A 16523-nucleotide genomic window follows, 5' to 3' on the forward strand; every position below is an offset into this window, starting at 1 on the left:
GCCCAGACTAGTCTTGAACTTGAAATCCTCATGGCTTAGCCTCCTGAGTTGCTGGGATCACAGGCCCACTCCATTGCATTGGGCTTCTGATCTGCTTTTGCCACTAGAGATTAGCTTGTTTCCTAGAATTTTATGTACATAGAATCATATAGCATGCTCTATTTTTTGCTGGGCTTCTTTGACTTAGTGTAATGATTTTATGACTCAACTATGTTACAGAGTTTATCAGTAGTTTGTTCCTTTTCATTCTGACAAATATTACATTATATAGATACATCACAGTTTGTATATTGAGTCTTATGGTAGATGAGTATTTAGTTTCTTAAGAAACTGCCAAACTACTTTTCAAAGTGACTATAACATTTTACTTCCCCACCAACAGTATATATGAGAGTTCTGGTTCCTTGTAGCTTCTTTTTTAACATACCATTTAGTACTACACTAATGAGTTTTATATATTATTTTGACATACTATAGTAAAATGTCATATTTATCCTGAAGTTATGAACTGGTTCAGTTATTGTTAATATAACAAAATACCTGAGGCTGGGTAACTTAATAAAGAAAAGAGGTTGCTGGGCATTGTGGTACACTCCTGTAATCCCAATTACTTAGTAGGCTGAGGCAGGCGGATTGCAAGCTTGAGTCCAGTCTTGGCAACTTAGCAAGTCCCTGTATCAAAATAAAAAATAAAAAGGGCTGGGGTTGTAGCTTGGTGGTAAAGTGCCCCTGGGTTCATTACCCAATACTAGTGGGAGGAAAAGAAGAAGAAAAGAAAAGTGGAAAGTGGCTTGTTTTACTCATAGTTCTGGAGGTTCAGGGCATTGGCATCCACATCAAATTTGACTCTGATGAGGACCTTATGACAAATGGCATCACAATGGTGGGAGCAGGTATAAAAAGGAGAGATCACATCTCCCACAGGAAGCCAAAGAAGCTGGGGAGTGGCTAGCCTTGTCCTTTTATAACAACTCTCCCTTGAGAACTCACTCAGGGGTCCCACAAGGACCTCCCTAATCCCTTCAAAGAGCAGCACCCCCATAGACCTAAGAACTTCCCAGTATGTTCCACTTCTCAAAGGTTTTACACTCTAAATATTGCCACATTGGGGATTAAGTTTTCAGCTTATGAACCCTTGGGAGACAGATTACATCCAAGCCACAATCATTTTACTACTTTAGAACCAAGATAGTTGCTATGAATTTTATGCTCTGTGTGTGTGCGTGCACGTGTTGTGCACGTATGTGCTGAGCTTGCTGGTCAGATGTTGAGTCACACCCCCAGCTTTATGTATATGCTTCTTAAACTGATTTTCATATATGTTTGTTGTCTTTGTCATCTTGAGTCATGGTTAAGAGCACTAATATTTTTAATCTTCTTCATACCTTAATTTTTAAAAGAATTTCCTGCCTTTAAATGTTTTCTGCTTCTATTTGAATTGCTCCCATGTTACTGTTCTTTGCTAGGTTAGTAAAATCAGCTTGGTGGATCTCGCAGGAAGTGAACGAGCTGATTCAACTGGTGCCAAAGGAACTCGATTAAAGGTATCTATTTTACCAAATAAGTGGCCTTGTCAGTGTTCTGTAACATAGGTCAGCAGACTATGGCCAGTGGGACAAATCCAGCTCACCACCTGTTTTGTAAATAAAATTGTATTGAAATATAGCTCTATCCATCAGTTGATATGTTGTCTATGGATGCTTTTGCAGAGTTGCGACAGATATTACATGACCCACAAACTTATGTTTGACCCTTTATAGAAAATTTTGACCTGCTGAGGATCTTTTGACTTCAAAGAAAGGTTAAGTTGGATAACAAAATAGTTAGGGAAGACATAATGGTCGAGTGAGACCTGAATTGCAGTTTGGGAAACAGGCAGATTTTGACTAGTTAGAAGTAAGACAGTAATGGGAATAGGATATACAAGATCCAGATATGAGAACAAAAGATTGTTTAACAAGACCAGAAATTTTACGTTGGTGATTTGTGGAAAGAAGGCTGCATCTGTAAGGTTTTGGAATATAAATATCTGGAAAATACTTGGAACTATGAGGTAGGTATGTGGCCTCAGCATGGTATTAAGTGTGAGGAGAAGTTACTGAGGACTAAACGAAATTTTAGAACTTATGGACATCAACAAATATGCTAGCATATGGCAAGCTTATCTTCTATATGAATGATGTGACAGTAGTAGAAACTCTTCATCCTAATTCTTTCATGTTTGATGTTTATTTTAGGAAGGAGCAAATATTAATAAGTCTCTTACAACTTTGGGCAAAGTTATTTCAGCCTTGGCAGAGGTGGTAAGTTTTATAATTCATTTTTTAAAAATAATATTTTACAACTAATATATGTATTAGTTGTAGATAGACTCAATACCTGTATTTATATGTGGTGCCAAGGATTGAACCCAGTGCCTCACATGTGCAGGGCAAGCTCTCCACTACTGAGCTACATCCCCCGCTACTTCATTTTTTATTAAGGGGAAATTGTTTGTACAGCAGGTAGACTTGATGTTACTTTATGCTTGTTTACAGAGGCTGCTGTGTTTTGACCCTATTATGTAGTCTTGCCTTTCTCCTTTTAGAACTTTTCAGGTAAGACAGAAGGTCTGACACAGTTTGAGTCTGTGCTGAACATAGAATGAAAGCACATGTAGATGTATAAAGGCTAGAGCAAAAATCAAAGGTTTGACTAATTTTTTGAGCTTTATTTTGTGTCTCACCAAAAAAAAAAAAAAAAGTGTATTTATTGTATGTCCTTTTCCTGTGCAGTTTTTTTCTAGATAGAATACTGGGGATGTAGCTCAGGGGTAGAGTGTGAAGCCCTGGGTTTGTTCCCTAGCACTACAAAAGTGAAAAATAAAAATAAAACACAGTCATACATCACTTAACAAGGAGTGTATGCTTTGGAAAATTTATCATTAGGCAGTTTTGATATTGTGGGTGTGTCATACAGTATGTTCACACAAACCTGATAGTATACAGTTATACAACTTGGCTTTGGTAGAGCCTACTGCTCCTACAACTGTGATGAACAGAACAGCATGAGATTAAATCAAGCACAAGAGAATGGTGCAATCAGTGGACAAGGTAAACACAAGATGCATGAGGCTGCTACTGACATATGGCATACTATTTTACAGTAAACTCTTTTTAGGAAGTAGAGAATGCTCTAAAATAATAGAAAAAAGTAGAGTATGGTAAATATTAAACCAGACACTTATGTACTTAATTGTATATGCTGTGTTTTTATACAACTGACAGTGTAATAGGTTTTAAACAAGTGAGCAGTAGTTGTGCTACCACCTAGGAATTTTTCAGCACTATTATAGTTTTATGGGAGTAGCATCATATATGCAGTCTGTACATGGACTGAAATGCCATTATTCAGCACAGAAGTGTAATTTCCCTTCCTGTCTTCCTTTCTGCCTTTCTCTTTCTCTCTTTTTTTTCTTTTCCCCCTAGTATTGAGGATTGAACTGAGGTTTCTTTACCATTTAGCTATATCCCCAGTTTCCTGCCTCTCTCTCCCTTCCTTTCTATTTATTTATTTGGAAACAGGGTTTTGCTAAGTTGCTTTAGGGTCTTACTGGGTTTCTGAAGCTGACCTTGAACTTGCAATACTCCTGCCTTAGCCTCCCAAGTTACAGGGATTACAGGTGTGTGCCACCACACATGGACATGACTGTAACTTCATTCTTTCCTATTCCTTAACAGTGGAACATAAGAGCTAACACAATTTTTATATAATCGTCTTTATTATTTAGGTTAGAAGCCAAGGAAGTATTCATCATGTGTGCTCTGATGTACACTAATAATCTCATTTAAATTGCTTAAGTAGAATTAAATGTTTTCTTATCTGTGTCTGAGAAGTCATAATCTATGACTTCACTATTTTTTTGTTTGAGGTTTATCCTGTGTTCTTGTTCTCTCCCTTAAATGCTTTCGTCTATAGGATAACTGCACCAGCAAGGTATGGTGGGGATTCGTAGAGATGAACTAGCTATAGAATCAACTCATGGTTTTAAATCCTCAGAGAATATATAGAAGCATGGAATGGAACCTTCAAAGAACTTTTTATCATTTGTCTTCTGGCTGTTTAGGGTGACCATAAATCATGAGACTTCACACCAGAATTACTTTAGGAACATGATGTTTTTTGGAAAAGGAATTAAGAATAAAGGAACTTTATTTGAGGAAGCTTTTACATTGTATTATCTTATGTTTGTTCTAGTGATCTATAGGACTATCTTTTGACAGTTCTATAAACCTCTTGAAAGGGCAATAAATGAAATTTCTTCATTTAGTGGAAAAGTTTGACTCATCATTCTGTGAAGAACTGAAAGGCTAACTTATCCTAGGAGGCTTGTGCAGTTTTAAATTGAGCCTATTTATTGAAAATGACTCTTGTGACAGGCACGGTGTTAAACGCCGGTATCCCCAGCACTGGGAACGCACAGGATTCATATTTATACCTCTGTAAAAATAAAACTTATTGTTTGAGAGCTGGATATAAGACAATAGTAAGGAATTACTGTTAATTTTGCTAAGTGTGATAATAATCTTTTTTTTTTTAAGTCCTTTCTGTTAGAAATATGTACCTAAAGTACCTAGAGTAAAATGCTGGGTTTGCTTTAAACACTGAGACCTATAACAGACATGATATGGGCAGCATATGAAATAACAACATTGGATTGATGTTAAAATTTTTCTGAACTTGGTCATTATACTCTGTAAAAGAACATCCTTATCTGCTGAAATGTTTAGATATAATATCTGCATCTTACTACAAAATGTTTAAGGAATGTAAAAAAGTATTTGGGAGAGTAATTGAAAGATAATTATGGCAAAATATTGTTAATGGTTGAAGCTGCATGTGGGTATCTGGTAACTCATTATACACTCTCTTGACTGTTGTGTTTGTTATAATACAAATTTCATAATTAAGATATAAAATGAAAAAAATAATTGCATGAGTTTTGGATATTATGAAGAATTAAAACTGTGAATGATAAATTTCAACAATGATGGAATTCATCTGTAATTTGATTTGCTTGGGAATTTTAGACTGATTTGCCTTTCAAGTGAATTTTTCCCCTAAACAATACTAAGTCTATTCCTTTTTCTTCAATAGAGTAAAAAGAAGAAGAAAACTGATTTCATTCCTTACAGGGATTCTGTACTCACTTGGCTTCTTCGAGAAAATCTAGGTATGTTGACTACTGACACAAATTCATTTCATAGATATCTTTTGAAATCTGTTTACATATTGGCTAATTTTTCTGTGTCTGTTTTGGGGAAGAATCTTCTTTAGTTATTCATGTTACTAACTGAATGTTCTGCTTTTTTTCATCTTTGCTTCTCATTTCAGCTGATTATATTCACTTTAAAATTTGGGTGTTCTCCCATATTTCATTTATTTCAGAGTATGAACTGTGAAGCATTATCCTCCTGATTCCCTATAGCTTCTTCAAACTTTTGCTTCTTTCTCAAAAGTTCTTTCCAAACCTCATGTTCCTCTGAGGTGCCCATAATCAGATGTTGCCAACTCTTACTTCTCCTTATTGCTGATATTTCTTGACTTTCCAGTCCTGCTTTTCATTCGCTGCTCCTCCTTCTCAGGAAGAAGGAGAGATTAGCCATGTCAGATGTTGATGACTGAAGAAAGAGACTGGGCTGATCCCCAGGCAGTGACTTTCCCATTGCTAACACCAGTTTTAATGGAGTGGCTATCTTGACTGCAGTAGATTCTAGAGAGAGTGAGAGAACAAGAACTAGACCCAGTAGATTCATAGACCAGTAGTTGAGTATAACAGTGCCTGGAATGGGGACTGGTATTTAAGAAAGTTGTTGGCCTTTGATTAAATATTAAGATATGAGTTAAAGCTGTTAGATTTGATACATTCAATAACATTCTTTCTAAATGAGTATAATTTGGGATCTGATTCATTTCTTAGGTGGCAATTCTCGGACTGCAATGGTTGCCGCTCTTAGCCCAGCAGATATCAACTATGATGAAACTTTGAGCACTCTGAGGTACTCTCATTTGACCTTACTTCCCAAGTAGACCCACATTCAGTCATTTTGTTATACCATGGATTTTTCTTATGCTGCGTTGATAGTCATTTGTGTAAACAGTGATCCCTTTCTCTCTCTCTCTTTTTAATATTTATTTTTTAGTTGTAGTTAGACACAATACCTTTATTTTACTTATTTATTTTTATGTGGTGCTGAGGATTGAACCCAGGGCCTTCTCACATGTGCTAGGTGAGCACTCTATCACTGAGCCACAACCCCAGCCCCCCTTTCTCTCTTAACAGGGAATATATGGGGGGGGGAGTGATTTTTATTATAATGGAATTTACCTGTCTATGGTTGGCAGTTCATTGGGAAAGTCAGGAACTTTTTCAAGGAAAGATGTTCAAATTGCTCAAATGAGAGTTTTGAACAACTTCTACATAATAATAAATATTCCTTATTCATTTCTTTAAAAAGTGTTCCCTTCTGTGAATACAGCTTCTGTCTTTATGGAAATGCTCAAGTTGTAAAAATTATGTAATACAATTATGAGTACATGTGGCATTAAAAAAACTTTATCAAGCCAGGTATAGTGGCGCACACCTGTAATCCCAATTACTCAGGAGGCTGAGGTAGGAGGATTGCAAGTTCAAGACCAGCCTGGGTACTTTAGCCAGATCCTGTCTCAAAGTAAAAAAGGTTGGGATTGTATCTCTGTGTTAGGGCATTTTCCTAGCATGCATAAGGCTCTCTAGGTCCAATCTCCCATACTATAAAAAAAAATTTAAAAATAAATAATTTACCAACAGAATGTTCACTTAACCGAAAATATTTGCATGTGAATGGGTTTTATTACTTTCATCTGGAACTCTGTCTTCTTGAGTTTGTAATCATTAAAAAAAAAAAAAAAAAAAAAAACTTTTGAAACTGGGTGCAGGGGCACACATCTGTAATTCCAGTGACTCAGGAGGCTGAAGACAGGACAATTTAGCAAGACCCTATCTCAAAACAAAATATAAAAGTCTGGTGATGTAGCTCAATGGTAGAGCACCTTGGATTCAATCCTAGTACCACCCTCGGTGGCCCCCCCAACCAAAAGAAGATACCTTGGTATAGTAAAAGAAGTGAAAAAATATTCTATAATCTAACAAACTGGGTTTGCATTCTCTCTGCTATTTATTTATTTTGTTATCTTGGGAAAAATCACTTAAATTCATCTGAGCCTTTTTCATCTTTATAAGGTACTATAAAGCTTTATATAAAAGGGGCATATAAAATATATAAATACTCAAGATGTTTGACTTAGAAGTAATGGTATGTTACTTTTGTGAAGAAGAGTACCTGAGAAATGGCAAGAATGAATTTTCTTCTTGAATCTAGATATGCAGATCGTGCAAAACAAATTAAATGCAATGCTGTTATCAATGAGGACCCCAATGCCAAACTGGTTCGTGAATTAAAGGAGGAAGTGACACGGCTGAAGGACCTTCTACGTGCACAGGGGCTGGGAGATATTATTGATAGTAAGTAAATTAAGGAACAACATAAAATATATATTTAAAATAAACATTAGGTCTTTATATTTAAAATAAGCTTAGATTTAAGGAACTTGGTCACTAGATTGTGCTAAAAGTGGTTTAATGTGTATTTTTTCTTAAAAAGATCCAGTGAGCCAGGTGCAGTCGTGCATACCTGTAATCCCAGCTACTCTGGAGGATGAAGTGGGGAAAATTGCTTGAGCTAAAGGTTTCAGACAGTCTGGGCAACATAGAAAGACCTCCAGTTCAAGAAAAGAAAAATAATGACTATGATCTCAGAATTCCTTTATATAGTATGTACCAGGCTATCCATGGATTGATTGATTGATTAATTTTTTTTTTTAATGTAAAGCTTAATTTCACTGAGTTAATTTATAAAAATATTTATTGGAGCTGGGCATAGTGATACATATCTCCCAGCAATTTGGGAGCTGAGGCAGGAAGATCACAGTTTGGAGAAGAGGATCACAACCAGCCTCAACAACTTAGTGAGACACTGTCTCAAAACTAAAAGATAAATAAATAAATAAAAATGGATAGGGTTGTAGTTCAGTGGTAGGGCATCCTTGGGTTCAATGCCTGGTATCCCTCCAACCCCTCCTCCAAAAAAAAGTTTTTGGAGGTTTTTATATTTGTTTCATGGGTTTTTCTGGCAATGGGGATTGAACCCAGGAGCACATTACCATTGAGCTACATTCCAAGCTCTTTTTATTTTTTTATTTTGAGGCATGGTCTCACCAGATTGTTGACAGTGTCCATAAGTTGCTAAGGCCGGCCTCCAACTTGCAATATTCCTGTTTCAGACTCCTGGGTTGCTGGGATTACAGGCATGTGTCACCTCACCCTGCAGAAGTTGTTTTTAGTAAGGGCTAGGGATTTAGCTCAGTGGTAGAGCACTTGCCTAGCATGTGCAAGGCCCTGGGTTTTGTGTCCAACATTTCAAAATGTTCTCTTAAGTATGTAAAATAGATTATTTAGATAGAATAGAATGTTTGTTTAATAAAGCATATTTTTCAGTGTAAAATTAATATTATAGTCTTTGAAATTCTAATAGATTTTCAAGGCCTGTTTTAGTTCTTACTGGTTAGAGCTCAAGTTAATTAATATAATTTGTAAAAATGATAATCTAAGTATTAACTTTTTTTATCTTCCCAATGCCGAATATTGCTCTGTTCCTCTCTCGTCACTGCTGAACCTGAACTTTGACCCTTGTATTTTCCCTCCTGCTTACCTTCAGTTGATCCATTGATCGATGATTACTCTGGAAGTGGAGGCAAATGTGTGTATTTGATGTATTCGTTATTCCCAGTATGCTGAGTTGCTAATCTGCCTCTGCTGGATCAGCCTTAAAAATGAGCTTTGCATGCCAGTGATCCTAACAGGAAATCCCAGACGGAGCATCCTGTGGAATCAGAAGTTCTCCTGTTTGCCCTTTTCCATTTAGCAAAGCTATCTTTGATGAACTTCAGTTTTTTAGCTTGAGTGAAGGCATAAGAATTTCTTACTGTTCTACTTTTTAGATCCCTACCCCTATGTGATTAAGTCCCAAATCATAGATTATGAGGACAGTGATAGCAGCTCACTTTTTTAAAAATTTTTACTTTTTTATTTTATTAGTTGCTCATGACAGTACAATGATCTTGACATATCATACATTTGAATCAAATAGGGTAGCTCACATTTTTTTGATATAAGTGTATAATGTACCTGGCCCTGTTCTAGACACCTTAAACATATTATCTCAGTTCTGTCACTGACTCTGAAAAAGTTCCATTATTCTTATTTTGCTAGTAACCTGGAGTAGTTAGTTTCCTTAGACCTCATGTTTCTTGTATGATCAGTTTGGTAGTATAACTCAGAGCCCTTGGCTTTTAATCATTATACTGGTTTTTGTTGTTGTTGGGTTTTATTTATTTATTTTTGCCTCTTGAGTTGATTATTTAATGAAGAAGTCCTTTTTAATTAGTGTTGTAAATATAAGACTTTTAGAATTAAAAAATCACTTCCACCTGGCCAAACTCTCTGAGGAGCTCTATATGAAAGTTGGGTTAGCACTCAACCTATGCTTTTGCAGTTGTGTTTTGATATCTTGAACCTCACTTTACTCAAAGGTTGAATAATAAGTTTTCCTCATTTTAAAATTACAAATTAATGAAGAGTCCATATGCGTGAAATGACATAACAGGTCACTCTCTCCACAGGTAGCCCTGAGCTAATGAGGAAATGATTGCTTACCCTTTTAAAATTCACGTAAGCTTTGTTATCTTATAAGATTTAAAGAATAGCCAGGTGCAGTGGTACACATCTGTCATCCCAGGGACTCTAGAGGTGAAGCAGAAGCATCACCGAGTTTGAGGCCAGCCTCAGCAACTTAGTGGGGCCCTAAACAATTTAGTGACTTAAAATAAAAAGGGCTGAGGATGTGACTCAGTGGTAAAGCACCTCTGGGTTCAATCCCCAGTGCTCACATAGACACACATGCACAAAGATGTGAAGAACCTTGTTTTGGGGTTTAATTTTTGGATTCTTATTGATTTAGTTGTGCAGTAAAGCATGTCACACAATGAGGAGAACTGGAATATAGCCCTAGTTGTCGTGATTGGTTAGCCCCCCAGACCTTTAATTGTCCTGATACACATGTGACTCTTGGACTGGAACAGCTCTGTCTGAGATTTCCAAAGCTGAACCATACTGGTGTGGAAAGGATGCCTTTTTGTTTTTGCTCTTATGCTTGAGGTGTTGCTGCTGCCAGCTTGGTGCCTATCTCTTCTCTGAGCAGCTATGGCATTTCCTGAAAATCATGCATGACTAAGTTTGAATTCCTTAACTGCAAAGAAAAGCAGTCCTGACTACTTCTCAGTTTCCATTTGGATCCACTTAACTCCTTTTAGGGCTTGCATGTGTCCATGGGACCTTCTAAGCTTATCCATCTTCCTCTTTCCCACCTTGCTACCATCACCTGGTGGCTGAATTTTTTGCTTTAGTTCCTATCTCCCTTTTAAAACATGCCTCTTTGCTTGTTTCCCTATGTTCTTCTATATTTGCAGATGGTGGTTTTCAAACTGTCTTGAAGCAACCACACGCTTTGAGGGGCTTCAAGAACTGGCTTTTGATTAAATAGTAAAAACAAGAGAGAATTGAATAGTGTTTTTTTAATTGTATTGCCTCATATCCTTTAAGGAAAATTTAGTTTTGGTATGAATTTTAAGCAATGTAGATTTTCTTAATTTTAAAAATGAGCTAATTTTAAAATAGGAGTGTGCCAGTTTTCCTCTGGTGTTCATTTGGGGAAAATGACTAATGGAGGAAAGCACAAATAAGTGAATTAATGAACTTTGTTTTGTGTGTCTTTTTTTTTTAACCAAAAATAAGTTTCAGAGCTAAATTTATAGTTGTTGGACACCTTCATAAATAAAATATTTTCCTAAAACTTATATATCAAAATAGAAAGCAGGCTTACTTACCAGTAACCCTATGGTCATACTGTTATGCACAGTAAAGGCCTTACTTAAATTTACAAATGATCAGTCTTATGTTTTTGTTTGCCATAATAGAAATATGGAAACTACAACAGAACTTATTAATTTGTTAATTGCCTTTCCCTGTTGGGGCAAGCATTCAGTTCTGTATTCTTAGCTAGACTTAAAATTCCTCTCATTTATACAGTTACCTCTTTTTTTGATTTAAGACATTTTAAAAATCTTTTTTTGGCATGTTGAAATGTTATACAAATATACTGCTTAGTGCTCAGAATTTTCTTTTAACTCTTTACATTTTTTGGAAAATTTTTGACAATTCCACAAAACTCTAACCAGGTTAATATGGATTATTATTGATAAATAAATGATCATTGTTATCCTTACTGTTACAAAGTCATGGAATTTCAAGGTAGTATAAATGTGAAGGCATTGTAGATGTGGAACAGTAGAAAGAATACAAGAAATATTCTTTAGCTGTTTTGATAGAGTGCTTTTGAGGCTTTGTTTACCTCCTGCCAGATAAAATGCTAACCCACCTTGGGATTTTTAGTTTCTAAATCCAGAAGAGATTGTTAACCTCTAGGATACCAATATTAAAGAGCCGTGTTTTAGAACTGCCATCTAGAACGATTGTAACTTGTCTTTGTATTAAAACATGTCTTTGTCTTGCGCTGTAATGCTATCCTTTCTTACACTGGTGTTCCTTCCTATCTTTTTTTCCTTCTTCTGTTCCTTTCCCTCTTTTCTTTTTCTGTCTTTCCTTCTTTTTATCTCCCAGATCTGAAAGATTTTCAGAACAATAAACATAGGTACTTGCTAGCCTCTGAGAATCAACGCCCTGGCAATTTTTCCACAGCATCCATGGGCTCCCTTACGTCATCTCCATCTTCCTGCTCACTCAGTAGTCAGGTGGGCTTAACTTCTGTGACCAGCATTCAGGAGAGGATCATGTCTACACCTGGAGGAGAGGAAGCCATTGAACGTCTAAAGGTATGTAAACACTCAAACTAGTGAAAGGCCATCTGTGTAGCTCCCCAAGGCAGAACTAGAACTGAAACTCACTGAGATTTTTGGCTTAGCACATGAAGAACTTTTAATTCTTAGAGGTATCCTGAAAACAGAATTTTGTATTTTCTGTTAATCTCTTTTCACCAAAATGTTTTGAGTCTGACCTGGCCAGACAAAGCTGTTACATGAACTAACTGATAAGTAGATATGTACATTAACTTTGAGATAGTTTATAAGTCACAATGAAATTGTTAGTTATAAATTAGTTTTAAGTGAGATAGCTGGAAACATTTGGTTTCATTTGATGAGGGGATTCTGTGTAGAGCCATTATTCTATTAGTATGAAATTAAGGAGAGTGGGACATTCATGTAGCTGTACTAGGTTTATTCATATTCTGTTTAGTTAGCTTTTTTACCCCATGATCAAAATACCCAACAAGAACAATTTTAGAGGAGTTAAAAGTTTTTTTTTTGTGTGTGTGTGTCGTGGTTTCATAGTTTTCAGTGCATGGACAGTTAAGCTTCATTGCTCTGGGCCCGAGATGAGGCAAAACATTATGGCATCATAGGGCTTGATTGTACCCACCTGTAATCCCAGTGGCTTGGGAAGCTGAGGCAGGAGGTTTGAAGTCAGCCTTAGCAATGTAGGGAGGCTCTAAGCAACTCAGTAAGACCTGTTTCAAAATTAAAAGGGCTGGTGATATGTTAAGGGACCCTGGGTTCAATCCCTAATACCAAAAAAAAAAAAAAAAAATCAAGGCATAAGAGCTTGTGGAAGAAAGCAGTCGGGAGGGTGCCCCAAAGGCATGTCCCCAGTGACCTGCCTTCTCAGTCTCACTCTACCCGCCCACAGCTCCTACCCATTTAATCCACTCAAGTGGATTAATGCACTAATTTGGTTAAGGCTCTCATAACCCAGTCATTTTATCTCTAAGCTTTCTTACGGGGGACACATCTAAGCCATAACAGATGCACATGAAATTGTGTCTTCTGAAAGCTCTCAGAAAGCTTGACACCCTCTGGTTACCATAGAGGAAGGCCTTTCTTCCTGTGCTGGTGCATATGGACTCAGGGCCATGGTGCCCTGTATGTAGGTTACTTGCCCATGGCATCCAGCTTTGTATTGTGTCTCTCTCCACGAATGTCAACGTCAGAGCAAAGCCTACCACTCAGAGATTCTTCCTTTCCCTTCAATGACTATGATGAGAGCAGACAGTTGTCACCCATGGTGCTGATACATTTTACCAGGAATTCTGCCATCCATCAGATGACATCAAGACATAAAACTTTTTTTGCTTCCCAACTTGGTACCTCCAGGAAGATAGTTTGATCCATATCTTCAAGAGTGGTCTTTCATCTGGCAGATTGGAGCTGTGCAGCCAGTATTGGTACTCTTCATCTTTGCTCAGTGTTCCCAGGACTGCTGCTCATTCAGGGACAGTTGAACAGTGACACTTGGACTGGTGATTAAAAGGCTCTTCACCACTACAAGTGAATTAAACTTAATAATTTAAGATGTCAGATATTTCATTTTGATTTTAGGTGAGGCTGAAAAAATTTTATATGAAAAATGGGTTTCAGCTTTTTCCTTCTTGGTCATTCCACCTTTTCCCTTGGTATTTTACTCACTTCAAAAAGTGAGTAAAGGGGCTGGGGTCGTGGCTCAGTAGTAGAGCGCTTGCCTAGCACATGTGAGGTACTGGGTTCGATTCTTAGCACCACATAAAAATAAGTAAATAAAATAAAAGTAATGTGTCCATCTATACCTAAAAAAGTTTTTTTAAAAAGTGAGTAAATATAACATTTAAAGTCCATATCCAATGCGTTTTGTGTGGATATGTGCTAATTATGCAGCTTATTATATAGAAATGTTCAGTGTGTATTTTTTTTTTTAAGTTTATTTATTTTTTTGGTACCAGGGATTAACCACTGAGTCACATTCCCAGCCCCCTTTAAATAAAATATTTTATTTAGAGATAGGGTCTCACTGAGTTGCTTAAGGCCTCACTAAGTTGCTGAGGCTGGCTTTGAACTACTGATCCTCCTGCCTCAGACTCTTGAGCCGCTGGGATATCAGGTATGCGCCACTGAGCCAGGCTTTCTTTATTAGCAGTTGCCTTTTACTTACTGTCCTCACTTGTTGAAAAGCAGAAATGAAACTTCAAAGCTCATTCCACTAGACCTTGATCTAATTGTGCATTCTACTGATTACTGTTCATGATTAAGAATCTCAGTACATGTTAAATGACTGTATCGTCCCTTGTACTCTAATTTTAAAAATACTTACCTTTAAATCTTGGGGGGGGGGGCGGGGCTGGGGGGGAGTAGGAAAATGATCTTGTTTCTTCCTCAGAAAGTGTGTGAAGTTCTGAAATGCCTGGGAGTGAAAAGTCTTTCCATTCAAGGTTATAGGCTGCAGGGTGACTTCTGCTGTTGATAAAATTGACTTTGAAGTTTTACTGAGGACCTAGGTGAAGCCCTATGCAGAAGGCATCTTCATGAATTTTCTCACAAATAAGCATCAGGGACTGCTGTAGTGTGCAGCCTCTGTTTGGAGCATGATGGGAAATAGGAGGCTCTGTGGGAAGGAGAAATGAGACCTCCCACTTACTGAATATTGAATATGAAGTGGTCGGTTTCTTTGGGGATTTTGAATCTTACTATTTGCTTATTAAAGGCTTAGTGCACAAATGAGATTACCCTATTCTTTGACATTTGCCTTGGTACGAAAGAGAAATTTCTCCTTAACTGCCAAGTGGAACCAACTGAAAATAATGTCAGATGTTAGGAGTCAAGACATTAACTGGAATTAGGTTACCCAGTGTCTTCCAAATAGTTTCTAGGGAATAATGCTGTCATTGTGCAGGGAGCTCTCTGTCCTGACCTTCCTACTTCCCATTAAAACAAAACAAAACTTTTATTTTAATCAGCAAATAAATTCCTCTAGTTTAATTCTCCTTTAAGACAACATAAATGAGATCTTCCCTTTGCCCTAGCTTTATTCTAGAGAGAAAATGGCTCCTTTACAGTGCAGCCCGGTAGTTCACTGAAGCATAAGTGCCTTCTTCTACTTTTATCTTGTGAGTGGTGAGAATTCTTTCGGCTAGACCTGCATTTTAATGCTGCAGGCAGATAAGATCTTGCTTCCCTGAAGCAGGATAGCAGTTGCACAATGGACATGCCCGAGAATGCCTTGGAGCTGTGTTCCTGAGGTATGGCACTGCAGGAGGAAAATATTATAATGGAAACAGCAGTAGAGAACATGAATGCATTTTCCTAGCAGGTTATTTCTTTTTGCTTCTCATTATGCTTTACTTAAGATCAGGGGCTGGGGATGTGGCTCAAGTGGTAGTGCGCTTGCCTGGCATGCGAGCAGCCCGGGCTGATCCTCAGCACCACATACAAACAAAGATGTTGTGTCCGCCGAAAACTAAAAATAAATAAATAAATAAATATTTAAAAAAAAAAAAAAAAAAGAAAAGATCAGTTAGTATACTAATTTTCACAGGCTAATGCTGCTTCTGTTTGTTGAATAGCCTGTTTTCATATGTAGCAAATATCTGATCCCTACAAACCTCTCTAGAGAAAGAAAGTGATATGTAATTGTTGTTCATTTAAGTCACAGCTTAAACTGACTTAAATTGATTGCTTTCTTGCTCAATAGGCTTTTTTTTGTGTGTGTGTGTGTGGAGGGGTGGGGTCCTGGGAATGGAACTCAGGGTCTTATGCATGCCTTACATGCATTAGCCACTTGTTGTTGTTTTCCCAGTACTGGGGATTAAACCCAGGGGTACTTTGCCACTGAGCTACATTCCCAGCCCTTTTTAAAATATATTTTTGATTTTGAGACGGCCTCCCCAACTTGCTAAGACTGACCTCAAATTTTTGATCCTCTTGCCTCAGCCTCCTAAATCTCTGGAATTAATGGGCTCAATAATGTCTTAAACATGCAGCTATAGGCATTGTGATGGCTGGTATTTATAGTCTGGCATCAAATTCAGTACTGTGAGTTCCATTGCTTAGGCTTTGCCCATAAATATCCACTACAAAAGCTGGCAAGGGCAGATGCTGGGCTAAGTAGCCTGAGGGCCCCCAAACTTAGAGCTCACTTATAAGGCATGCTATATTCAGTACAGTAAAACTTTGGCTATGTGATTCCTTTAAGGAATGTTTCATGTAGTAAGCATTTAACCTTTTACATATCAAAACCTAGGTCTGGGGGGCTGGGGATGTGGCTCAAGCGGTAGCGCACTCGCCTGGCATGCGTGCGGCCCGGGTTCGATCCTCAGCACCACATACAAACAAAGATATTGTGTCTGCCGAAAACTAAAAAATAAATATTAAAATTCTCTTAAAAAAAAAAAAAAAAAACCTAGGTCTGGGGATATAGCTCAGTGGTAGAGTGCTTACCTACATTGCAAGGCCCTGTATTCAGTCCCTAGCACCACCAAACAAAAACCCAAAACTCTCATTTAAGC

General features: G+C 37.4%; 1 protein-coding gene across 6 annotated transcripts in view; it reads left to right on the forward strand.

The window, feature by feature from the left end:
- Positions 1–16523, forward strand: part of Kif1b (kinesin family member 1B) — a 147878-nt gene that overhangs the window by 47528 nt on the left and 83827 nt on the right. For 3 of the 6 annotated variants that reach the window (XM_027947531.2, XM_071617341.1, XM_027947533.2), the window contains exons 8-13: positions 1467–1544; positions 2238–2303; positions 5137–5212; positions 5960–6038; positions 7401–7543; positions 11894–12027. In XM_027947531.2, coding sequence (XP_027803332.2) covers positions 1467–1544; positions 2238–2303; positions 5137–5212; positions 5960–6038; positions 7401–7543; positions 11894–12027 — 576 coding nt within the window. Of the gene's footprint in view, positions 1–1466; positions 1545–2237; positions 2304–5136; positions 5213–5959; positions 6039–7400; positions 7544–8795; positions 8838–11815; positions 12028–16523 lie in introns of all 6 variants that reach the window. The other 3 variants (XM_071617339.1, XM_071617340.1, XM_071617338.1) reach the window with 2 other exon arrangements.

This window comes from Marmota flaviventris, chromosome 10 (genome assembly GCF_047511675.1).
Source record: "Marmota flaviventris isolate mMarFla1 chromosome 10, mMarFla1.hap1, whole genome shotgun sequence".
In the NCBI taxonomy this organism is placed as follows: Eukaryota; Metazoa; Chordata; class Mammalia; order Rodentia; family Sciuridae; genus Marmota; species Marmota flaviventris.